Source organism: Rattus norvegicus, chromosome 6 (assembly GCF_036323735.1).
Source record: "Rattus norvegicus strain BN/NHsdMcwi chromosome 6, GRCr8, whole genome shotgun sequence".
Taxonomy (NCBI): domain Eukaryota; kingdom Metazoa; phylum Chordata; class Mammalia; order Rodentia; family Muridae; genus Rattus; species Rattus norvegicus.
In genome coordinates this window covers 127848684-127875460 of record NC_086024.1, presented here as the reverse complement: position 1 = coordinate 127875460, position 26777 = coordinate 127848684, and the positions used below count along the sequence as shown (strand labels likewise).

At 42.8% G+C, this 26777-nt stretch overlaps 1 protein-coding gene across 10 annotated transcripts in view; it reads right to left on the bottom strand.

Annotated features, from left to right (window-relative positions):
• The window catches only part of Unc79 (unc-79 homolog, NALCN channel complex subunit), a 250710-nt gene that overhangs the window by 216920 nt on the left and 7013 nt on the right, over positions 1-26777 (bottom strand). For 2 of the 10 annotated variants that reach the window (XM_063261981.1, XM_063261993.1), the window contains exon 1: positions 4309-8440. The exons of 7 other annotated variants lie outside the window; for them this stretch is intronic. In XM_063261981.1, the coding sequence (XP_063118051.1) occupies positions 4309-4327 (19 nt within the window). In that variant the 5' untranslated portion in view covers positions 4328-8440. Of the gene's footprint in view, positions 1-4308; positions 8441-13968; positions 26701-26777 lie in introns of those variants that run through there. One more of the 10 variants, XM_063261996.1, reaches the window with a different exon arrangement.

The following is a 26777-nucleotide window of genomic DNA, read 5'->3' as shown; positions in this document are numbered from 1 at the left end:
TCATTTTAGAAATAGTCAACAGCAAAGCTAAAAGACACAGTTGGGGAAAATTCCCCCCAAGTACAGCGAAAGGACAGGGACACAAAATGAGGGAGAAATGACAGGTCCAGGAGACTGAACTTAGAATAGAAGTACCAGAAAAGGCATACAAAGCCAGAGGAAGTGAAGCTACTAAATGAAATTAAGGAATGTTTAGGTAAAAGCAGCTTGAAAGGGCCCATCGTGGACTAGCAGAATGGCTCAGCAGTAAAGGCGCTTACCAATGAAATCTGGGAGCCGAGTTTAATTAACCCTTAGGACCCAGGTAAAAGTGGAAGGAGAGAGCCGACCACACAGAGCAATCCTGTGACCATGGCACATGTGCCCCCACACACATCATGTATTCACACACACACAATAATAATTAATATAATAGTAATTAGCATAATAATTAATATAACGATAATAAACAATGTTAAAACGGGTCAAACACAACGAAGAAAAGTAGACAGCGTATGTCACTGCAAGGTGTCAGAAACTAGAGACAAAGAAAAGATTCTATACGCATCTAGATATTTCTCAAAATGTTGCATTGCTTAAGGAAGACCAAAGATCAAATAGAAACCCTTCTGGACCCTTCAAGAGCAGTGCCGCCAGCAAGACAAGAATGAAGCAATGCAAAATTCGAAATCCCAGGAAGAAACTATTACCAGAGCAGAAGTATGTGTTCAGACAAATTACAAATTGAGTCCATGGTGTTTGGGCATTTATGGGTTCATCCTTCCTCCTGAGAGGACCAAGACCCGGTCATGCATCTGGTATGAATAGCAACCTGCCATGATCAGAGGAGTGTAGCTGAGAAAAGACTGGCAAAAGTTGCCATCACTAAGAATCCCCCATACCCAATACACTGTGTCTTTAACCCAATATGCACTGCCTGGACAATCATGGCCCTGATTTTCATCTGTTCTTAAGCCAATGAAGTTCCTACCCTCTTCCACAATGTCCTCGAACAGCTAAGGACACTCCCTGACCCCACAGACGTGGTCTATTTTGTTACTTCTAAGCAAAAAAAAAAAAAAAAAAGGTAAATCTGAGCTTAAACAAAAAAATCCAAAGCAATTCTTTCATACCACAGGCACCACAAAGCCCCAAGCAGGGTGACCCCTTCTTTAAAACCTTGCTTAGTTACTTCCAAAGGAGGGGCTCTCAAAGATAAATTTAGGTCATGTGACAGAGACTGCATTAGTCTTTCTTCATAGCATGAGAGGGAAGATACAATTACGTGCACATGCTTCCCCATCTAGCACCTTGATTAGAAGACAACATTTCTGGTTTTTTTGGGTGCCTACCTTGTGACTGTCCTCACTTGCCATAAACATATCTGTCTAATTGGCCCTGTCATTGTTCCCTGGCTCCTCTTTACTGTCCCATCCTGAGTATGTGTTACCCAAACCTATAGGAGTCAACTCGAGGGAGACCTCGGGGCATAAGGAAGACTCCGCCATATAAGTGGCTCCTGCACAAGTTTTGTGAGTCATTTTTTTAAATAAAGAATGAAGGGCTGTTGTAGACACCTTTGGACCCAGAAACAGGAGTAGGTGATTACATACAAATCTACTTCTGAAGACAACTGCCATCTAGGCAAGAAATGGTATTAAACCCTATAGAAAAAGACTTTGAGTGTCCAGAAAGTCCACCGAAATATACCACAAGAAGAGGAGGGTTCTGGGAAGAGGGTACCGGCCGCAGCACCCAGAGTGTCTCCCATTAAAGCCAAGCAAGCCCATGGGGATAAGAAAAGCAAAGACCACTGATGATGTGTAGCAAAGCAGGGAAGAGGGCATCCCCAAAACCAAATGAATGGGGTAAGGACAAGTTGATGGCAGCTACACGTGTGTAGTTCATCAGCATTCATATAGGAGATACAGAAGAGAAGTTAGTAGTCCTCAGCACAAGAACCATCCCAAATGGTCAGTAAGTAATATTGGAAATGTTGGCTGATCTGAAAGGAGCCATCGGGCAAAGAAGGGCTGTTGGTGTGGTAAGAGCTCAAAGCAAAGAGGCAGATTTCCCAGTTCAAACACTCGCAAGCCAAAACCCTCCCTCAGAACCAAGCTCTAGACAGAGACAAAGCCACAGGGAACAGAACGGAGGCAGAACAGAAAGCAGGCGGAACAGAATGAAGGCGGAACAGAAAGCAGGCGGAACAGAATGAAGGCGGGACAGAATGAAGGCGGGACGGTGTAAAGGCACTGGACTCTGGGGATTAGGGGGGTAAAATGTGGAGGGGAGGGGAGGGCAAGCAGAAGTGGGCGACGGAGGCAAAAAGGGAACTCAGAAAAGACACGGGCAAAAGAAGGCAAATGGGACGAGAGAAACGTGTGGGTGGCTACGAATGTCTACTGTTCCCCTGCAGGACCCTGTTTCTGGTTCCAGGGCCCATGTCAGGCAGCTCCAGGGGGACCCATTGTCTCTAAGTTCTCGGGGTACTTGCATTCACACATACAAAACCACAAAGGGACACAAATGTATACACATAATTAAGATTAATTTTTAGCCTGGCAGTGGTGGCACACGCCTTTTATCTTAGCTCTCAGGAGGCGGAGGCAGGCAGAGCTCTGTGAGTTCGATGCCAGCCTGGTCTACAAAACAAATTCCAAGACAGTCAGGGCATACAGAGAAACCCTGTCTCAAAAAACAAAGTAAACAAAGAATGATTTTAAATTTTTAAAAAGCAAACAAAAAAGCCATCTCTTCTTCTAAAATTGTAGGAACACTTATTTAACCTAAAAGCTGAGTAACAGAAAATATCACATATTAGTATGTATAAATAACAACACATAGAAGAATATCATAAAAAACAAATTATAGTAAGAAGAGATTATGTCACAGGGAGAATGGATACGAGGCAGTAAATCTGCCAAGCAGCTCCAGCTAAATGCCCCACAATATAATTTTTAAATTTTACATTGTAATATAGTTTACCAACTCAAAAACAAATAAATAAAAACAAAGAAGCAGCAGAGGTCTGTCCACTAAGCAGATAAAAAAAACCTACAGCACAGTTTAATATTTCTAAACAAGTTCAAAATAATTAAGAAAACTATTACATCTGTGTTGTTAAAAATGCTAAAGTTAGGTGACCAGATAAAAGAGACACAACAAAAAGAAAAGTGAAAAACTCTTGAGATAAAAATAAGGTAAATATTTCATAATGAAAACTACATGTCAAAATGTTAGACGAAAAAGCACAAAAAAAAAACTGCTTAAGTAAAGCACAGAAAAGAGAAACTCCTTTTATTTCATATTTTTACTGATGTGTGAGAGGTGTGTGTGTGTGTGTGTGTGTGTGTGTGTGTGTGTGTAAGAGAGAGAGAGAGAGAGAGAGAGAGAGAGAGAGAGAGAGAGAGAGATTTCTAGGCACATGTACCAGAGCATCCCCGTGACAGTCAGAGTACAACTTTGAGGAGTTGGTCCTTGCCTTCCACTTGTGCCTTCCAGGGATCAAACACCAAGTTTGCTCTAGAAGTGCCTTAACCCACTGAGCGATCTCACTTACCCCCAAAAAAGTCTGAAAAATTAAAAAGAAGCAAAGTGGCTTTTGGTTATGGTCATCTAAACCTCTACCAAGGAGCCTGACTCTTTCTACAATAAATTAAATACATACATACATACATACGTACATACATACATACATACATACATACATACATACATAGCTCGCTCACACAAGTGAGAAAGTAAGAGAATATCGGGCCACAGTTCCCGTGGAGCATGAGAGAAGGAGGCCGGAAGTCAGTTCCCATCTCCAGGCAGTGACTTGGAGACAGCCTACATTATACAGACAGACAGAAAAACTTACAATCTTTCTGGACTAAGGGATTAGAAAGGGAAAGTTGGCAAACTGAGTGCTAAAACAAGTGGGGAACTGTAAAGGGAGAAAGTTGGAGAGGCAGTCCTCAAGCCTGAGACATCTACCTCACAATCCTCACATCCTAGGCCCGTAGTCTCTCACCGTCCTCCCCAAAACAGGCAAAGGGTAGCTCAGCTAGAGACCAAAGTGCTGCGCAGAGCAGCTGCTGAGAGAAAAGAGAGTCTGTCGTTCAGGTAGCGTCCCACCCAGCACTTTGGAGGCTGAGGCAGGGCGACTGTTGTGAATTCAAGGACAGCCTGGGCATCAGAATGAGTTTCAGACCAGCCTGGACTCCAGAGTAAGACCCTGTCATAAGAAAAAAACAGAAAAGGAATGGAGAGTGGGAGATCAGGAAAGGAGAAGAGGGACTGAGATTGTGAGTCAATTCCAACTAGAAAAAAAAAATGACCTACCAAAATAAACAACGTTCATCGGCAGGAAATAAGAAAACTCAGAGTCTCCACAACTTAGTATTCATGAGATCCAGCAGTGCTTCAAGTAAGCCGAACAAAGAAACAAAATGACATATTCTCAGAAGAAAAGGAAGTCAGCCTAGTTCAGCCCTGAAAAGAAACAACTGTCAAAAATAAAACAGATTTCAGTGCCACCCCTACACCTGTCCTAGATGAAGTAAAACACACTTTCAGTGCACAAAATGCTCATCAGAGAAACGGGAAGTCTCCACAGAAAAAGGGAACAAAAGAGGGCTGGTGAGCTCTGCGAATCAACAGTAAGAGAGAGCCAACTCTCGAAAGTTGTCCTCTGACCCCTGCGCACCCACTCACACAGACACAACAGTGCTAGGCGAAATTTAAAATTTCCTTTTAAAAAGTAAATAAAAGGAAAACGAGATCAAGATTCTAGAGCCGGAAAATATAACTGCGTATTGGGAACTAAAAAAAAAAAAAAATTTCACCAGATGGGCTAAGCAGCTGAACATACGAAACAGATAGATGATTAATAGAAAGTGTCCTAGGTGAAAAATAAGAAAAAGATGGCCGTGGGCGGGGGGGTGCAGAACAATCGGAGGCCTGCTAGATAACACTGGAGAACAGGATGCATGTTTAGTGAGCCCACCGGTGCTCGCTTGGGCAGCACATATACTAGTGAGCCCACCGGAGGGAGCCAATAGAAACAATGGGGCAGGAGCATCTGAAGCACTACTCATGAAAGATTCCCCGAATTTGCTAAAAGACAGACATTTTCAGATACAATATACACATAGGAGTAAACACATTGGGAACCCACGCCAGTAGGAAACACGCAGTCCCTGAACCGGGAAAAATGAAGACAAAGTGGCCTTGAAAGTCCCAAGACTTAAAGAACTTCACATCAACTCCATTATCTTTACATAAACTCCATGAACTCCAGCATTCGCTGGGCAATGCCGATGCCCTCTGCAACCATGAGGGCCAGACGGAACGGCAGGCATCTCTATCGAAAAGAAAACTGCTAAATCAGAATACAGTACTGGGATCGGGGGAAGACAACTATTATGAAAGGTTAAGAGCAAAATGAAGATCTCTTTGGATAAAAAGAAGTTAAAACAGTTGGTCACAAACAGATTTATACTAGAAAAAACAAACATCAAAGCAGCTGGTTGGAGAAATGAGATCAGGTAGAAACTTGAATCTTCGTGGGAAGAAAACAAGTAACTTCCCAGTTAAAAAGGAAGAAAGCAAGGAATGGAGGAAGGGAGGGAGAGAAGGAGGGGGAGGGGAAGGAGATGGGGAGGGGGAGGGGAGGAGGAGAGAGCTCCTCAGATATTGAAAATACTTTGATAAAACAACAAATATAAACTTTTTCTCCTAATTTCTTTACTAATCATGTAACTTGAAAATTGAAGTTGTAATGTTGCTTTGGGGAGCACATAACATATGTAGATTTATTACCAAAGGCAATTATGAAACAGAGGCGAATTATGAAACAGAGGCGAGGAGCCTATTGGGTTGCAAGATTTTCGTAAAATTAGCACATTGATATCTTGTTAACTATTGTAAATTAATTGTATACGATCATTGCTAAAGCAACCATTTGTAGGTTTTTTCCCTAAAAATTGTCTCCGTAGCTAAGGATGACCTTGAACTTCTAAGACTCTTGTGTCGTTAAGCATTGGGGTCACAGGCATGTCCTACCACACCCGGGTTACTCGGCACTGGTGACTAAACCCAGAAGTACACCAGGTCGTCACCCTACCAACAGAGCTACACTTCCAGCTCAACCACTAATTTCTAAATGGAAAGAAGAAGGAGGAGGAGGAAGAGGAGGAAAAAGAAACCTAGGAAGTAAAGCATAGAATGTTGTGAAGACTTGGGTGAAAAGACCTATCACAGAAACAATCAGTATCCTGTAAAGCAGTCCTCAAGACAGGACACAGTAACAGAGGCCATGCGCGGGCCTCTTAACTGTGAAAGAGACAACGAACAGGGAAACATTACCTATGAACCCAATAACATAGCTTCAAACACACAGAACAAAAATTGATAGATTTAAAGGGAAAACAAATCACATAAACAGAGATGAAGATTGCAGCATACTTTAATCAATGACTGACAGAGAAAATAAGGCACAACTCATCAAAAATATAGTGGACTTTACACATGTCATTCAATTGCAGTAACATTCTCTTCAATTATAGGAGGAATGTTTATCAGCACAGACCATATTTAGGGCCCTAAAACGAATAAACATTAAAAAGATTCAAAGTACACAAATGTGTTCAATATGTCAGAGCAAAATTATGTTGGAAATCAAAAACAATGGGAGTGGCCAGGGAAATCCCAAAGATTTGGAATTAAGCTCATTGTTAAGAATTCTCAGGCTCAAAAGTAGATAAGTTAACAAACTGGAGACATGAGGAAATATTTTGAGCTGAACAGTAACGAAAATATAACCTATCAAAATTTATGAGCCAACATGGCAGCACACACCTGTTCTCTCATTGTTCAAGAGGCAAAGGCAGAAGGAACACACCATAGTCATGTTTAAAGCCAGCGAGCCCCTGTCCAGAAAAAAATAACAAACAAAAAAGACAGGACAGCAGGATTCTCTCAACGCAGGACTTACAAGTGACTTTAAAGCTGCTATAGAAGGGAAGAAAGATTTCAAACCAATGAGATAGGCTTTTACGTCAATGAACAAGAGAGAATTAAGTCCAACCAAGCCAAAGGAGAGAAGCAGTATAGCTAAGAAAAGCATCACATCAACACTGGCTGTTTGACACCAGGGAAATTCATAACCTCTAACCAGGAAAACTCAGGAATAAAAAACAGGCAGTAATTGCCAATATCAGAAATAAAGGAACAGGTTTGAAAACAACAGTTCAGTGGGTCACATGCAAGTATTAAGCATGAAGACCTGAGTTCAGATCCCCAGCACCCACACAAAGGCCAGGTGCTGTGACATACATCTATAACCACAATCATGGGGGCACAGAGAATGGTGGATCTTCAGGACTCAATAACCAGACAGTCTAGCTCAATGGTTCTCAACCTCCTTAATGCTGCAACCATTTAATACAGTTCCTCGTGTTGTGGTGACCCCCCCCAACTATAAAATTATTTTTGTTACTACTTCATAAGTGTTATTTTGCTACTGTTATGAATCTTACTGTAAAAATCTGATATGTCGTGTATCTGATAGTTGACCCTGTGAGTGGGTCATTCCACACCCCCAAAGAGGACATGACCCACAGGTTAAGAATCGCTAGACTAGATGAACCAGAAAGTTCCAGGTTCAGCAAGAGACCCTGCCTCAAAATAAATAAACAAATAAATAAATAAACTAGGCAGTGAAAGAGGAATACACCCGAAGTTGGTCCGCAGCTTGTACGTGGGTGAGCACAGGCAAACACGCACACACGCAGACAGACACACACAGCATGCTTGCATGTAATAGAACAGCAAACTTTAAAATATAGCAACAAATTCTACAGATGAAATTAAAAAAAAGTGAGGCCTAAAGAAGTTTATGCCAATACACAGACATCTGGACAAATCTGCCGAATGCAGACCGTGAACAAATTCCTTGAAAAACACAAATAACCATAAGTGGCCTGTGATAATATGATGTGTATTTAGGGGTCTTGGGTGCATATGTATGTTCATGTGTGTGTATAGCTTTGTGCAGATAGGCGCAAAAAATCATGCATGCATGCGTGATTGCCAAGGCTGGCTGGCAACTGGTGACATCCAGGAATCCTCCTACATCCACCCCAGTGCTGGAGTGACAGATGTGTATGGCCATGCCAGCTTTATTTGCTTGGGTATGGGGGATGTGATGTCAGGTCCTTGAGCTTGCACAGCAAGCATGTTAGCCACTAAGCCATCTCGCCAGTCTTGTTTGGGGACATTCAGGCCACGGGTTCTAGCTTCTAACTCCATGGTCTTTGTTCTTCTCTAAATGCCAGGAGTAATATGGTAAAAGTTGTTTTTCACCTTTGTTGGAATAGCATTGTAACAATGAAAGTGAGTGAGTTTCTTTTTTTAATATTTATACTCTTTTTGATTGGCTATTTTATTTATTTACATTTCAAATGTTATCCCCCTTCCCAGTTTCTGCTCCACAAGCCCTCTATACCCCTCCTCCCTCCCCCTGCCTCTATAAAGTTGCTCCCCCACCCGACCACCTGACCACTCCTGCCTCAGTGGCCATCAAGCCTCCACAGGACAAAGAGGCTCCCCTCCCATTGATGCCAGACAAGGTCATCCTCTGCTACATATGCAGCTGGAGTCATGGGTCCCTCCATGTATACTCTTTGGTTGGTGGTTTAGTCCCTGGGAGCTCTGGTGGGTCTGGTTGGTTGATGTTGTTGTTCTTCCCATGGGGTTACAAACCCCTTCAGCTCCTACAGTCTTTGCCCTAACTACCCCATTGGGATCCCTGTGCTCAGTAGAATGTTTGTCTGCATGCATCCTCATCTGTATTGGTCCGGCTCTGACAGAGCCTCTCAGGGGACAGCTATACTGGGCTCCTGTCAGTAAGAAGTTCTTGGAATCAGCAATAGTGTCTGGGTTTGGTGTCAGCAGAAGGGATGGATTCCTAGGTGGGGCAGTCTTTGGATGGCCTTTCCTTCAGTGTCTGCTCCACACTATGTCCCTACATTTCCTCTTGAGGCAACATTGAGACTGCAGAAGCAGACTTCAAAAACTATACATACATACATACATACATACATACATACATACATACACACATACATACATATATACACACACATGAATACACACACATACATATATATCTTTGTCCTTCTCAACCTATTCCTTTTTCTCTCAAAAAATCAGACATAGGAAAAAAGACCCAAAGATTTCCCTCACTTTTCTATGTCAGAGCTAGACATTTAGAAATTGTCCAGTATATTTTATCAGTGTACATATAAGGCCATCCAGTTTCATAAGGAGTCCTACTCATACCTGGGAGACGTGCTGCACCTTCTTCAGTCCTAAGCATATGTCTGCCTCACTAGCGCTTATGCAACGAGGTCGCTAGGGAAGCACAAAGGACAGGTTCTGATAGCTTCCAGACAGCTGAGCGAGTGCAGGGAGGATTCTGGGAAGTGGCGAGCTCAGGAGGAGCATGGGAGCTCTGGGCCCCTTCCCCCATGCCTCAGGCCTGGGTATTCATTCATCTGAAACCTTTGCAATGCCCTTCATAAGAAACCAGCAAACATGTTTGCCCGGGGTTCTGTGAAAGGCTCAAGCAAACCAATAAAAACTGAGGAGACTTGCAAGGCTCTGGTTTGTAGATGGCCACCCAGAGGGCTCAGGTGAAGTTGCACAGGCCTTGGATTGGCATAAGGGGTGGGGAGGGGGCATAATTGAGGAAATGGTTCCAGAGCTTTGGTATCTCTAGGTTGACAGTGTCGAAAAAAGGAAGCCAGGTGGGGAGAACGTTCAGCTCTGCAGAATTAACTGAGTGTGTGCTGTTGGGAAGACATGCCTACCCCCTTTCAGCTCACAGAAGAAATCTGTGTTAGGGCTGTACAGCAACAGACACCGAGAGAGAAAGAGAGACAGAGACAGAGACAGACACACAGGGACACAGAGACACAGAGAGAGACAGAGACAGACACACAGGGACACAGAGACACAGAGAGAGACAGAGACAGACACACAGGGACACAGAGACACAGACACAGACAGAGACAGACACACAGGGACACAGAGACACAGACACAGACAGAGACAGAGACACAGGGACGAAGAGACAAAGAGACAGAGAGAGACAGAAACAAAGAGATAGAGACAAAGAGACAGAGATAGAAACAAAGAGACAGAGAGAGATACGGACAGAGACAGATGGATGGACAGCTCTATCCATTAAATGAGAGTAATTTTAACCCAGAGAGGGAGAGGAAAAGGGAGAGGGAGAGGGAGAGGGAGAAGGGAGGGAGAGGGAGAGGGAGAGAAGGAGAGGGAGAAAGAGATTACAGACCAGTGCTTTTAGGTAGGAGAATCCTTACCAAATTATTAGCAAACTGAATCCAACAGCGTTTTAAAAGGACATAGATTCTAACCAAGCAGGGTGTGTTTCAGTAAGCTAAGGCTGGCCTAATCCTGAGAGAGGCTCAGAGTGGTCAGTGGCAGAGAAAACAGAGCACTGTAAGGACACCCACCCACATTATTTTTATTTAACCTTGTTCCCAAGGTCTGAGCCAGTGCAATTAGGCAATTAAAAGAAAAAGAAGGTAGCAGAGGAAAGATGCATGATCATGTGTTTTGAAAACCTCGAATAACCTCCAAACCAGGCTGCTAAGCTAACAAGCAAACCTGGCCGGGGTCAGCCTGGCGGGGGCGGGGGGGGGGTGTCAGTCAAACCACGGTGCTGACAGTCAACCCCAGAACCAAGGCTGTGTGCTCATACAACAACGGCACCTAGAAAAAGTTGTTGTTTTTGCTTTAGCTTTTGGGGTGTGTGTGTGTGTGTGTGTGTGTGTGTGTGTGTGTGTGTGTGTGTGTGTGTGTTCATGTGCTCTATGGGTGCACGCCTGTGTACACATACACATTCCTGTGCATGAATGTGGAGGCCAGTGGTTGGCGTTGGATCGTCTCTCCAGTCTTTCTCCGCCTTATTTGAGGTAGTTTCTCACTGAACCTGGAGTTTACTAACTGGTCTAATTGGATGGCCAATAGGTCCTAAGAATCTTCCCATCTCTGCTGCAATTGTACTGGGTTTACAAGTGTGCACCGTGAGGACCAGCCTTTAGCATGAGTGCTAGAAATCCAAACTCAGGCTTGTATAGCAAGTGACTCCCTAGAACAGGCATCTCCCTAGCCCCCGACAGGATTCATTGCTGTCATTTATTCTGGATTTTGTTTGGTTTGTTTTCTTGGTGGTGGGGGGTTGGGTATTTGCTTTGGTTTGGTTTAGTTTTTCAAGACAGGGTTTCTCTGTGTAGTCCTGGCTGTCCTGGAATTCCCTCTGTAGACCTGGCTTGCCTCAAACTTAAAGATTTGCCTGCCTCTGCCTCTGAGTGCTAGGATTAAAGGCATGTGCCACTACCACCCCAGGTTTGTTTGTTTGGTTTTCTTTGTCTTTTTTAAGACAGGTTCATACTATAGGTCAGAATGACTTGGAACTCAAAATGTAGCCCAGGCTAGACCAGGAACTCCCAAGTCTCCCACATTAGTTCCCTGGCACTGGAATTACAAGAATGAGCCCCCATGTCAGGCTTGCTTTGTTCTGTCAGGTGTGAAGGTGGAACCCAGAGACTTGCAAGTGCCCCACATGCACTCAACCACTGAGCGACAAGCCATGCCCCAAGAAACAAAACTGAGAAAAACAACTCCATTCACCAAAGCACTTAGGAGAACATTTAATTAAAGATATAATATAGCAAAGGGCAATTCAAGATTTCCCCAAGTGTGTTCTCGTGTGTGTGTGTGTGTGTGTGTGTGTGTGTGTGTGTGTTTCTCCAAAGAGCAGAAGTTAAGATCGTCATCCTCTCCAATTATTCCAATTATCAAGGAACCAAAACACAAGCTTAATTAAAGAAAAAAAGACTAAAAAACCTGTATGAAAAGCAAAGAAGCCGAAACAAGTTTGCACAAGAGTGTAAGACACAGAATTGCAAAGACAGTGTGTCTTAGAATAAAGAGAGAGGCTCAGATGGATAAACAGAACGGAGCGCTGCGATAAAGCTACACCTACACGGTTCACTGACTCTCTGCAAAGGTCTCCAGGGACTTCAATAACGACAAGATGGTTTTCATAGCAAATGGAGCCCGTACGAATGGACATTGTATGGGGAAACAATAAACCCCAAACCTCACCTCACACCACGCATGGAAATCGACTCTAAGGTACTCACAGACCTAAAAGAGGCAAAACAATTTAACTTCTTTAACATTGGAGAAAATATTTGTGACGATGATCAGGAAAAAAATTCTTGAATATGATATCAAAAGCAAAAAAAAATTAAAATAAAAATTTACGTAACTAGGCAATTTAAAAGCTCTCATCTCTAAAGTCACAGTTAGGGGTGGAGGAGAAGGCTCACTTGCAAAATGCTTGCTCACAAGCATGAGGACCTGAGTTCAATGCCAGGTACGGTGGCACACACTTGTGAGCCAGTCCTGGGGAAGCAGAGAAAAGTGAATCCCTGAAACCACAGGCTAGACAGTCTAATCTAACCGGTGAGCCTCCAAGTCAATAGCTGGCCCTGTCTCAAAGAGGGGGACGGCCTTCCTGAGACTAACAACCAAGGTGTCCTCCAACCTCCACAGATGTGCACACACATGTGAACACACACACAGACTCATTTTTTTTTAAGTCAGAGTTAATAAAACATAAAAGTAAGCTACATGTTGAAGGCAAATTTTTCAGGAAAATGTACTTGAGCCTAGCGCTTACACAGAACTCGTATGACTCAATGAAACCAAAATTGTCAATTAAAACGGCCAAAAGATTAGAACAGGCATTGTCCAGAAGAAAACACCAAATAGCCAATGAGCACGGGAAAGTATGACCCATGTTGCTAGTCCTCTGAGAAATGCTAGCTAAAACCACAGAAGATTCCATTATACCCTCACCAGAAAGATTAAGATTTAAATGACTGAGAATATTAAGTACAGGCAAGGATAAAGGATGCTGGAACCCTCTCCTGTACTTCTGGTGGGAGTACAAAGACATTACAACCCTTTTACAAAACGGTAAGGCAATATCTTTTAACATCAAATATTCATTTATCGTAATACCAAGCAATTCTACTCCAGGTATTGAACCTAAGGGTGTAAACAGAGGTAAGGAGTATGACTCGGGGTCAGCATAAGAACCTGAGTTCAGGGGCTGGGGATTTAGCTCAGTGGTAGAGCGCTTACCTAGGAAGTGCAAGGCCCTGGGTTCGGTCCCCAGCTCCGAAAAAAAGAACAAAAAAAAAAAAGTAAAAAAGAACCTGAGTTCAAATCTCTAGCACCCACATAAAAAGCCAGGCATGCCTGAATGTGCCTACAACCTCAGCATTGAGAGTGGAAACAGAGCACCCTCAGAGCTCACTGGCCTGTCAGCCTAGCTTCCGGTGCAGTGAGAGGCCCAGCCCGAAGGAAATAAGACAGAACAGCAGGGGTCATCCTAACATCCTATTCTGGCCTCTATATGTGCACACATGTATATCTATATAGTGATGTACACACACACACACACACACACACACACACACACACACACACAGAGTGAAGCCAGGCACTTGGGCCATGTCTACAATCTCAGCACTTGAAAAGCTGAGACAGAAGAATTACTGTAAATTCGAGGCCAATCTAGATGGACTACATAGTGAACTTCAGACTAGCGAGGAGCCCATAGTGAGATGCAGGCTCAAAACACAGAGAAATGAAAAATAAATCCCAGGTGAAACACATACACCAACATTCCCAGCAGCACCATCCACAAGGTCCAAGAGCTGGAAACTCTCTGGATATCTACTGAATGGGGAATGTGTAAAGGAAGGGCACTGCACATGTGCCCCGGCATACTACAGAGCCATAAAAATGCATATGGCACAAGTGACCTTCAAAAACACGGTGCTAATTAAGACCTGCTCCAGTTTGAATAGGAGTTCCCCAAAGGTGACCAACCTGTGGCACTGTCAGGAGGTGGCGGAACCTTCAAGGGGTGAGCGTAATGGAAAGATGTCAGGTCCTAGGTGTGTGCCCCAGTAGGAACTACTGGAAACCCAGGTTCTCCTCTCTTCGTTCCTTGACTGCCATGAGCTGAACAGCTTTCTCCGCTACATGCTCCTGCCATGGTGTGACAGCTTACCATGGCCCCAAACAGACACGGGCAATGACCTTTAAAAACCATTTCCTCCTCATAAAGTAACCGGTGGTCTCAGCTGAACAAGAAAACAAAACCAAAAGATAAATAAGAACGGCTAAGGGACGAACGACTCCATTTATGTGAGATTCTACAAAACGCAATACTTCCGTGACAGACCCAAGTGAGTGTCCTTCTGGAGATGGGGTAGAAGGAGCAGATGGTGGTTAAAAGTGCAGGCAGTCCTCTGTGGTGAGGGCCCTGTCATGCTGACAATGATACATGCATGCCTACATGTGTGTATAAATCTAGGGGAAAAAAATCCATCCAGCCACATTTTGAAGACAGATTGGTCTTGCTATATGAAACAGCTTCCAAACTTGGCAAATGGAACAAAACATAATGATGCAGTCAAATGCTTACGGTTACAAGCTAATGCTCACACATATAATAACATGGTAGTCATGAGATGACAATATTCAACTAAACAGTGTCCATTTTCTATCTATAGTTAACATTGCAAGTTAGGGGCTAAGTAACTTGAATGAGTGTATGTGTGGAGTCACCACAAATAGGCTAGTTCAAAAGTGACTAATCAAGGCATATTGTGTTTGTAGTTGTTTTTTTTTTTAAATAGAAGCCCAGAGAGATGGCTCATCAATAAATACTTAAGAGGACTAGAGAGTTCAGATCTCATAGCTTGAACAAGCTAGATGTCCCCAAATTGCTTCTAAACCCTTCTGAGGGGCCAGTGACAGATCACTGCAGTTTTCTGGCTTCTCGCCTAGCTGAGAAATTGCAAGTCCACGGTTCAGGGAGAGACCCTGCTGTAAGTGTAAATGTCGCTTTTATTGTCTCAGATGAAGGGATGAGATGAGAGCCAGACCCAAGCTTTATGAACATGGCTTGTGCTGGGCCCAGAGCATTTCTATTTCTGTTCTCACTCTCCCCAGACCTAACCCTGGATGCTTCTAACCTCTGTACAATCTGATCTTCCACAAGCCCGGTCTTGAAGGCTTCAGCTTCCAGCCTCCTTCTGCTAACCTAGGCCTGGAATGTTTCAGCGTCCAAGATTTACTGCTGAACAAACTTACCCTTTCTAGTTCTTTCTGAGCTCTGGCAGGCTGGTTCTGAACTCGGTTCTTCTGGCCCAAACGCCTCTCCAAGCTAACTGATTCAAATTGGCTTCCCTTGGTTTCTGTCTGAATTACTCTGCTTGGAAAGACTGCCCCTGAACTCTATGAACTGAACTGCCCCAGACTTAACTGAGCACAACTGCGTTCAACCAGACTTAACCCAACTGAACTCAGCTGAACTCAGTTGACTCTCTCTCCCTCCATGTGCTTAAGTAGCCTCTCTTTGCTGTCCTTGTGAGAGCTGGGTATATCCTCTGACTCATCCTGTCAAATCTTTCTCTGATTCATCGTTTTGTCTGCCCCTCAATTAGATGACATTTATTTGGGATTAAAGCTGTATGCTCAAGGCATGTCTACACTCCAGCCAGAGAGATCAAAGGTACGTGCTAAGGGAACGTCTGTATTCTAGTCAGAGGGATTAAAGATGCGTGGCGTGTCTCCATCCCAGCCAGACCATATCTTCGGATGTGATCCCTTGCCAGAGCAGCCATGTTGCTGGATTCCTCTACACCCTGTCTCAGAGGAATACGTGGAGAATGACAGTGGAGGCCCCTTCTGACACCCACGCATGTACATATACACAGATGCCTATAGACTCACATAAACACATACAAAACCAATAAATAGTTTTAGAGATAAAAAACATGTAGATTTTTTTAAAACAGAAAATGATCTACTCAGAAAATAGTTTAAAAAAATAAATAAAAGATTGAGTGGCTGGAGAGAGAGCTCCGTGAGTAAGAGTTCTGGCTGTTTTTCCAAAGGAGCCATGCTCGATTCCTAGCACCTACATAGTGGCTCACGAACCATCTGTAACTCTACTCCCAGGGATCCAGTGTCCTCTTCTGGTCTCCATGGTCAACAGGCATGCACATGGTACCCAGACGAATGTGTAGGGAAAGTACCCACACATATAAATAAACAATTGTTTAAAGAAAAGCATACCTAAGATGTGGATCATGAGAAAAAGGCAAAAATAGGACAAAACAACTATCAAAACAATAGTTTCAAAACATTTTCCTCAAACATCTTGAAATTGAATATCGAAAGGCCACATGGCAATGACTTCAGCACAGCCAACAATAAATCATGTCATGTCCCGTAAAAGCCACTTCGAAGGGTCATTTGGGCAAACAGACAAAAGCAGTAAGCAAGAGAAGGGCAATAATACTGGCAGCCCACTTTACCAATTCTTAAAACCCAAAGGAAAAATTTCAACAAATTTAAGGCCTTTGAATATGGGAAGTGTAAGTCTAGGGTTTTATATGTACCCAACCTAGTCGTCAAGTACAAGGCTATAAACAAACCTTTATAAACCTGCCAAAACTCAGGGCATATTGAGCCTGCGATCCCTTCCGGTAGAATCTGTGAGAAGGAATAAGTGGTGGGTACTGTTAGTGAGCCCGAGGATCAAGGCTGAGACACGGCTATAGAGAGGGAACACAGAAACAACTATCCAATTATTAAAAAGCTGAAAGTCTGGGGAATAAATAGTGTATGTAGATATGACTTACTAATAGGCATTAATTATAAATAAAGAGATACTATTTTATACCAGATACTGGGTGAGGGGAGCTACAAATAATTCCAATACTGTTCAGTGTGGAGAAATAGTTAGCCCCCAAACATACGACCTAATTACCCTTACATGAAAATTGATATAAATGTAATGAATAGAACAAATAAGAAAATTAAAAACCTACTCCATATGAAAAAGCCTTTGATATAAAAAAATGTAAAAAATAAATAAATAAAAGAATGATAGGAATAAGACAAACATATGGATCCTATCAGCAAATGTAAATGGGTTTAACTCACCTACTAAAAGTATGGGATTTTCAGATTAGCTAATAAAGAAGAACCCAACCCTAGACAGAATAGAAAAGACACATCTAAACAAAGAAGCTCAAAGGAGTTAAAAGCAAGACGATGTATCAAGTAAACATGAAGAAATAAAGAAGCAAACAGGAGCCATCATCTTGACGCCTGACAAGGTCACCAAGTATTCCTAGGTGTGCATGTGTGTGGCGTGCTGCTGAAGGCTACACTCACAGTGACGGTTGTGGTCATGGATAGTTTTGCACCCAATAAACGAGAGTAACTTCCATGAGCAGCCACACACGATGATGCAGGAGGAACAGACAGAAACATACTAATCCAAAAGACCTCCACATACCTCTCCCAACCCAATCAAGTGTGGTTACAATCAAGAGGGTGCAGAAGAGCTAATCAAAATCAATCATGTAGATATCTGCCGAGTGTGACAGTCTAATCAATGACAGATATTACGACAGTCTTTCAAGTGCACATGGAACATGGGCAAAACCAGGAAAAACTTGAACGTCTTAAAGAACAATAGCAGCCCCTCATCATCTCTAGAATACAGTGCAATAAAAATAGAAATCAGTAACAAGAGTGAAAAGCAAAATACCCGACCACGTTGGAATCCTACACTGTAAATGGCTCTTGGCAAAGCATGAGATTCTACTGCAGAAATTTCTTGAATATAATGATAATACTATCTCAAATCTGCGACCAGAAATCTGTAAGCTACAACCAAAGGAAACACCAAAAATATATTATATGGAGTGCGTATGTTGATAAAAATTAAATTAATAGAAACTCAAAACTCATGAAAATAAATAACGAAAAAATGCAAGGAGTAAGAAAAACTGAAATTAATGTGTAGGAGGCCCAGGGAGAAAGTCTCACTATAAGGGATAAAGAGAAACAAATATCAAACCTGAGGACTTTTGAGTTCATAGGGACTTTTGCATAACCCCATACAAACAAAACAGAAAATGTAAATAAAATGTATCATCATTGTTCTGACAAATAAACCATACCAAATCTCACCCCAGTGGGGGAAAAAAGCAGAAAGTCTAAATAATACACGTTATAAAACAAACAGAAAAGTTTAAAAATTCTATCACAAAAAAAAAAAGCCCTCAACTAAATGGTTCCACAGGGAACACAGCACATTTAAGAAGGAACGGTCTCAACGCTACTATGCTGCAGAGCAAGACAAAGTGTCCCAAACTCACTTCCAATACCAAACAGAAGATTGTCCCCAAATCCTGACTAGGGCTCACCCCTGCTCTACCTCCTCCAAACCCCGCCAACCAATCAACTAATTTCTGTTATTACAAAATTTATCAAGGTTTTCCAAATAGAATAAAGTTAAAAGATGTCATATGTTTGCAGTGGATACAGAAAATGAACTTAGCTTAGTACTCACTAGAGCTAATGGGCGGACAGACGGATGGGCAGGCAGACAGACTACAGAGCTTCAGAGACTGGATAGATAACTAAAAGATTGAGAACTCTTGCTATCCTTGCAGAGGACCAGAATTCATTTCCCAGGATCTACATGGTGGCTCACAACTACCTGTAACGTCAGTTCCAGGGGATCTGACGCGTCTGGCCTCAGGCACCAAGCATGCGAGTGGCACGTATACATCCATGCAGGTGCTCACGCATACACATAAAGTAAAAATAAAATGAATATTTTTAACCTAATAAAGCAAATAATTGATAGATGGATATGTTGTTACCGGATATTACCAGGATCTAAAAGGATATCCTACTTAACAAAGAAATACCGCTGTGGTCTTACTAGAAATCACACGTGTTGGTACCTGAGTATGAGATGCAAGGGCAGAATGGCCAGCTCTAGGCTGTAGGATGCTGCATCGTGAGACCCACTTCATGGAAAAAGACAGACAAAAACACCAACTGTCTCAACTGTCTGGGCTGTATTTGATATTGCTGTTTTAAGCCAACCAGGTTCTGGTACTTTCTAAAGAAGTCACAGAAGATGGAGACATGGCCACACACAGCTCCCCCCCTCTCTCTCTCTCCTTCCTTCCTTCCTTCTTTCCTTTCTTCTTTTTTTCTTCAGCTGCACAAGTAGAGAACGAAGGCAAATGGGCTTTATTCCAGTTAACACAGCTGGCGGAAGTAGTCAGCCAGTAGCTTGTCTTTATTATGAGCCAACCTAAAGGAATATTCATATATGGAAAGAAAGATTCCTGCACTCTGCACTAACTGGGTGAGCATAGGTCACAAGTCCTTTTGTAATTCCACCTCTGAAGGAGGAGGTACAGAAAACCTGGAATGTACCTTTTAAGTGATGGTGAGAAAAGGCAAGTTTCTGGGATCTTTGAAATGCTACCACCAAATGGCAGTTACCCCACACATGTTTCAGTGTTCAACTGTTTAGAAAGTGATGGTTCTGTTGAGCTCTTAACCCCACACATGTTTCAGTGTTCAACTGTTTAGTAAGTGATGGTTCTGTTGAGCTCTGACCTAGGTCAGGGGTGCTGGTCAGTTACCCATGGTTTTAAAGCTGAGGGCACTGACTGACAGGCTGGTCTCTGTATTCTTGATGGGTCATCCAGGCTGCTGTATGACAATACATTTGATGGGGAGAAGAGCAGTACTTTAGCTTTGCCTTTCTGTGATAAATCACTTACCAAAAAGAACTTGGAGAAGGAAAGGATTAACTTGGCTTAAATGGTACACCCATCATCAAGGGAACACAAGGCAGGAACTCAAGCAGGAGCCAGGAAGCAGGAACTCAAGCAGAGACCACAGAGGAACACTGCTTACCGGCATGTTCCTCTGGCTTACTCAGCTACCTTTCTTATATCCCAGGCCTTCCTGCACAGAGACAACACTGTCCATACTGGGCTGAACCTCCCACATCAATCATCCATCAAGAACATGCTCCCACAGGCTTGCCCACAGCCCAATATGGTGGAAAGAACGTTCTCAAATAAATTTCCTCCTTCCCATCTATGTCGAACTGACAACCAAGATCTGCCATCAGAAGCAGATTTGGGGATGTATGTTAGAAGGCTGTCATAATAGAGAAATGCTATGGTAAACCTGTAACTAATTGGCAACGGCAAGAGAAGGAAGTGATCTATCTAAGGAATACTTGAGAGAACACCAGAGTACCAGTGTATTAGCCCTTCTCTATCAAAGCTAACATTAGAAGTAATATATACCAAACTGTTTGGCATAAGAAGGCAGAAACAATAAATATCTAAACTTCCCTGCGAGAGGTTAAGATTCAAATGTAAATAACTCTTGTGGAGCAGAACAGGGGAGACCTCTGTGTATACACTCTTATGCATGTGGAGGCCAAAGGACAGCTTCACGGACTATTCTATCTTGAGGTTCATCCACCCCGTCTCACCTGGAGTTCACCAAGAAGGCCAGGCTGGTAGACCAGCAAGCCCCACGGAGATCTCTATCTCACCTCTCCAGTGCTGGAATTAAAGTGCAAGCCACCGTGCCTGGCTTTTATTTTTCTTACCTTACCTTTTTTATTTTATTTTATTTTATTTGGGGTGTGTGTGTGTGTGTGTGTGTGTGTGTGTGTGTGTGTGTGTGTGTAACTCTTTATGCCAAGTTGGTTATATGATCATGAGTTAGTTATCATCTTTTTCAACTTCTAAGACAAGCCCATTTGTCCTTACAATTAAAATAACACACTACATGTACACAAACGTATATGTGTGCACACATCCTTTCAATTTTATCCAGTCAGTCAGTCTCTGGGATTGACAAAAACGATGCTGGACACCTCCCTATGTCTAATCCAACGTCAAGTATAAAGTGAGGCTCGTGATGGTTTGTGTGCCGTTGAAAGAGTTAGAAGGGCAGACAGGCAGGACAGAACTAGGACGCTCGAGATGAAAGAAGCTACAGAGCCTGGTTGAGCTTTGCCCACCACGGAAAGCTAGGCTATCGGTGAGTCCATGCTAGCTAGTTCTCTGCGCATCTACACCGCCATTGCTCACTTTACGGCTGCCGCCGTAAATCTTCAGCATGTAAGAGATCGAGGCACATGGACATCTAACATGGTAGTGCTCAACCTGTGGGCCTCGACCCCTTCAGCAAACATATTTACATGGCGATTCCTAACAGCAGCAAAATTATAGCGATGAAGTACCAATGGAAGTAATTCTACGGTTGGGGTCACCACAACACGAGGATGCGCACTGAAGGGTCAGGGAGTTAGGAAGGTTGAGTGCCGCTGTTCTAACACACAATGACAGCACAAAAGAATTCAACGTCAGCCCTACACACGGCTGGAAAGCCGGGGCATAGGACTTGAACAGGAACCGTCTCAAGGGATCTCTGACTTCTCATGTACTGCCGCTTTATCTGACAAAAACCAATTGGCTGGTTGTGGGCTAAGACGGCCTACCAATTAGGAATCCTAATTATCATGCTAAACATAATAAAAGGAAATTTTAGCTAATTAGAAAGAATCAAAATCATATTCAATATTCAATAAAAATGTAACTTGTTATATAAACACTACAACATTTGATTAAGCAACTATAGTCTCAAGTATTTTGACAATTATAAATCCATTTGAAAAACAAATTTTATGCAATATTCACACTGGAGAGAGAGCCAAATTTTGTAATAATACAAAGTAAAGCATAAAACCATATTCGAGAACTTGATTATGTAATCCTTCCATAACAAAAAAAAAACATTTTTCCATCCACCCTCAATCATTTTTTATTTCTTCAAGATCCAGTTTTTGTGTAAAATGTGTGCATCAGCAACGTGACACATCCAGGAGCTATGATAAGAATACAATATTATACACGCACACCAAGTAAATTAAGGGACCTAATGACCAAGCTAATTGCTGGAATCCAATACGACATCTAAGTGCACACGGAGGAGATGGACAGTAGAGCAAAGCATCTGAACTAGACACTCAGCATTAAGTCAGCGTCAGCCACGCGACACCAAGGACCACAGAGGGAAAGAACGTTTCGAACAAAGGGCACAGTGCACTGACAGAATTATATACTCAGCCCGCTGCCAGCACAGGGAAACTATAAAACAGAGATGTTGCAGGTGAGCTAGAAGATGAAGAGCTTGGTGATTTTTCTGGATAGCTGTTGTGGAGAGGGGAAACCTTGGAGGACTCATGATTGTTTGACTGAAACAAACGGCGCCACTCACCGAGATGAACATTTTTAAAATGTACCACTTTGAGACAAAACAGTGAGTGTGTTTACCTGCGTGCCAGATGCCTGAAGGGATAAGGGCACCTAGTTCAAGATACATGCTTCGACTGGCAGGCTGTGTTGGGGAGTTAGAACAGGAGGGAAGTAACCGATATCATTGGGAAGGGGAGAGAATGAGGCTGGACCAAATTTGGAATTTTGGGTAAATAATCTAAAAGCAAAACATAGCCCCCCCCACAAAAAAAAGGTCTGAGTAGAGATAGTCAGACACATGGGAGAGTTTGAGGACTGCCTTAACTAGTATCAAACAACGCAGAGGAGTCGCGTAAAACATAAACCGAAAACCGTTGTTCGTTCTACAATCACAAATCACTAATTGTTGCGTATATGCAGAAAACAAGCCTTTCCCCTGCAAGAAGCTATTCTGTGGTGTTATGCAAAGATTTTTTCCCCAAGACTGTAGGTCACAGTCCTGTGTTCAAAGGAAGAATGCTTTTCTATCCTGGTGACTTTCTCATGTGGAAGGGAAAAAAAGGAAGCTGTCTATTGATTTATACAGCAGGACGATTAAGCTTGCCTAGGAAGGAGCTCAACCTTAGACCGCTAAGTAGATCCAGTCTTAAAAGAATTTGTCCGCAGCCTGCAAGATGGCTTCATGGGTAAAGCAGGAAGTGCTTGCCACCGAGCCCGACACAGAGTTCAGTCCTCCAACTCACATGCTAGAAGGAAAGGCTCCAGAAAGTTGTCCTCTAACCTCGACATGCATCCCATGGGGTGCAAGTACACACAGATACACACACTCGCACACACACACTCATGCACACACGTACACGCACAAACGCACACGCATACACATGCACACGCGCACACACACACATGCACACACACACTCGCACACACACACTCGCACACACACACGCATACTCATACACACGCACACACACACGCTCACGCACACCCACAAACGCATGCACACACACACAACTGTAACTTAAATTTTTCTAAAGGCCTCTAATGTAATCAAAATTATGTTTAGTTATTAAGACAAAGATACCAAGTCAATGAAGACATTAAAAAATAATATACACATTTCTATTACATGATTGGGTATCTTGAGTTTAAATTGTTAGTGGTTGATTTCCAATTTTGACAGACATTATGATGGGGATTCGGGTTCAGATACGGGATTCACGTTTACCAACTGTCACACTGTCATCACAACACAAGACATGACAGAAAGGCAGCTCACGCCTTAAAAAAAAAGCAAAAAACTGGTTCTATGTAGGTAACCAACGAGCACTTTGCTAGATATATCAACTCTAAGAATCCCCATGCAAAAGAGACAAGAAGTGCAGTCTTGCCCAATAGTCTATGTACCATTTAAGTAATATCACTTTTTAAAATTTTTGCTGCATTCTAGAAAACTAGACTCAGAGTTTATATGCACCCCCCCCACTTTGGTAGCAAGCACGTGGTTGTATTTTTTTATGGCAAAAGCAGGCCGCATCTCCTCTCCACTCCACACCGTGTGCCAGCCTTCGGTGCTGAGTGCTTTCCATTGGTCGTCTTCATAACAGCTATGGAATTATAAATGGTTCGACCAAAACTCAGATGAGTTAAACTGACTTGCTCAAGGTCACAAAGCTTGCAAGAGGCAGAGTCAAGTTTCAAACCAAGCCCACAACCTGATGTTACAACCCCTAGACTCTGCTGTTGTCAAAAGCAAAGGCTCATGCTAGAGAGCACCCCTCCCCATCATACATTCCAGGTCGGTTATCGATAACTACCAACGGAAAGAAAAAGTTGGGGGAGGGGTGGGAGAACACTTTTGAGAAACCCACATAGATCATGAATTCCTATTTTAACCATTCCCACATCTACATGTGCATCTACATGTACAATGTTACATATATGAGCCCCTTCACTACAGTGGACTCTGTAAGGGGCGTGGGGAGCCATGAAGAGGAAAAAGAACTTGGATCTTCTGCAGTTGCCTGAGAAAATGCTGGGAGGTTTTTTTAACCTCCTGTTCTCAGGCAAGCTCTGCAGACAGCAGAGACTGGAAGTTTCACACAGGCTTCCAACTACACGTCTTAACTAAAACTGATCTATCTTGCACCGTGGCTGCTGATCACATACAAGAAAATGCTACTGCACACGAAATAAGGACCGTTTGTCCCAGCTCCCTGATACTCTACACTTCAGAGGTACACGTAATCTGTTTGGGTTGAAATGCAAGTACTTCCTCTTGCTGCCTCAACCAAACTATATCCACTTCCTGTATGTGGAACCTTCACTTCTCAAGAGACTCCAAGAAAAAAAAAAGAGTAATGAAATAATCTCGTTATATTATATTAAGCCCAATCCTCCTCCTACTTGGTTCTTAAGAAGGCTGTTCTGTGCATGCTCCTGACTGCAGAGGAGAAAAGGACTTCTGCCTCTCCTCTTCCTCTGGTGATCTTCACGCCCAGTACAAGAGGGGAAAAAAATCTTTTTGGTCCTTTCTGCTTTCTCTTCTCCAAATAGCTGTACTCCTACCAAGCCCAAGGATAAACTGCGATCTGCAACTCTGCCTTAGTGGATGCATTTACAGCTATCCACTGTGCAGCTTTCTCTGCTGCTGCTCTGTTTTCTGGAGTGCACATCCCGTCCGTTCATGTTAGTGTGTGAAGGAGGAAAAGGAATAAATTCCTAACTCTCAATGTAAAATATGTCTATGAGGCCCCCAAACGGCCTCCTTTATTTATTTATTATTTATTTATCCCCTTTGACCTCCAACAATAGCTATTACAGTTATTCCCTAATTTAGATGCAATTTTAAGGCACAAAACTATTAACCTAATTGATCCAGGTCTCACAGGTCATCAGAAGGGCACGTGCAGCTCAAATCCACATATTTTAGCCCAACCAGAGTCCAGTTTATCCTCTACAGACGAAAACATCTGTTTTGCAAACAAGTATAACATAGTTGTCTTTCAATCCACAGCCAAGCCCTGGTCTGGATTTTCTTCCAGCTTAGAATTCACTGCCCAGGAAAGAAGCGAAACAAAACACCAGGCAGACATCAAAATACAACACAAGAAGGAGAGCGCAGTAAGAGGACAGTGATATCCACTGGCTTTAACCTGAAAACACTTATATAATATGTTACAGAATCAAATGACAGGTGGTGGGGCTTCTTGATAACCAGAGCACAATAAAGTTCTCAGGGGCACTAATGTTGTCCTCAAGTAGGGAGCTCTGCACTGATTCTGTTACATACACTGTAAAACGAGTGAAAATAAGCATCCGATATTTTTGAAAGTCTCTGTAGAAACAGAATTTAACTTTGAGGGTACATTTGACTTTTGGAAATGGGCAAAAAAAAATCATAGGAGACTTTTTTCACTATTTAGAAGAGATGGATAACTGAAATGGGAACTGCCTGGTAGCATTGTAGGAATCATATATTGGGTATACGCTATATGCTGGGATCATGAAATATTTCGTGTGTATTTTCTTACTTATTATCACAACCACACCGTCAGCAGCTTCACCCCAGATCTACAGATGAGGAAATGAAGTTTGGAGGGGTCAGTTATCTTGCCCAAGGTCAAAGAGAGGCAAAACTAACATTTAAACCCAGATGTTCTGGATTTCAAAATCATGGCGAAAGCTCTGGTGGAAAGTGGACACACACAATGTCTAAAGAAACATCAGTCTGGGCACTGTGTGATCTCCAGCTCTTTCAGTCTTATGTGGTGGATAAACGGTGTACAGCATTTTATCTAACACATTCCAAATCCATGTTAGTACCGTTCCAAAGAAGAATTACACAGGCTTAAATAGTGACAGCATTACCAGAATAAATGTATACAAAGAACAAAGAATCATTTCAAAAAACAAGTTCTAGTTACTCTTGCATGAAATACCAACTGATTGCTTATTTAAAATGATCATTTATTTACAACCAAAAGCTTAAGTTTCTGAGTCCCTCAAGTGCACTCGGGTAAACAATCAAATCAACCAACCTACCAAGTTCATACCCAAGGCCTACTAGTGCACATTGCAATCGGAGTTACTATGGGGACCATGCTGGAAACATCCTCTGTCCACATGGAGTTACCATGTTGTTACCAGCCAAGCACAGAGTCAGTCATTATTGGTACAACCAAACTCCTCCTGTGCTATTACGGTTTGTGTAAGCTGCCCTACAAAGAAAGCCTGCTCTTTGGAAAAATCATTAGACCAATTAGATCATTTTCCCAGAGATCCTTTCACTGTCTTGTAAGCCCCCACACAGTGGAGGTTAGTTGCTCCAGAAGAGCGGTGTTGCTATGCACGAGTTAATTTTCTTTATACTGAAGCAGAATTCAGCCTGCTCCCTGTTCCCTCCCCCCCCTCTCCCTTCTTGCCTCTTCCACCCGAAGTGGAAACTGCAGACTCAAACTCCCCGATGGCTCCAGCACCAGGAACTGGGCATGCTCAGAAGGCCAGGCAGGCTTTGGTTGC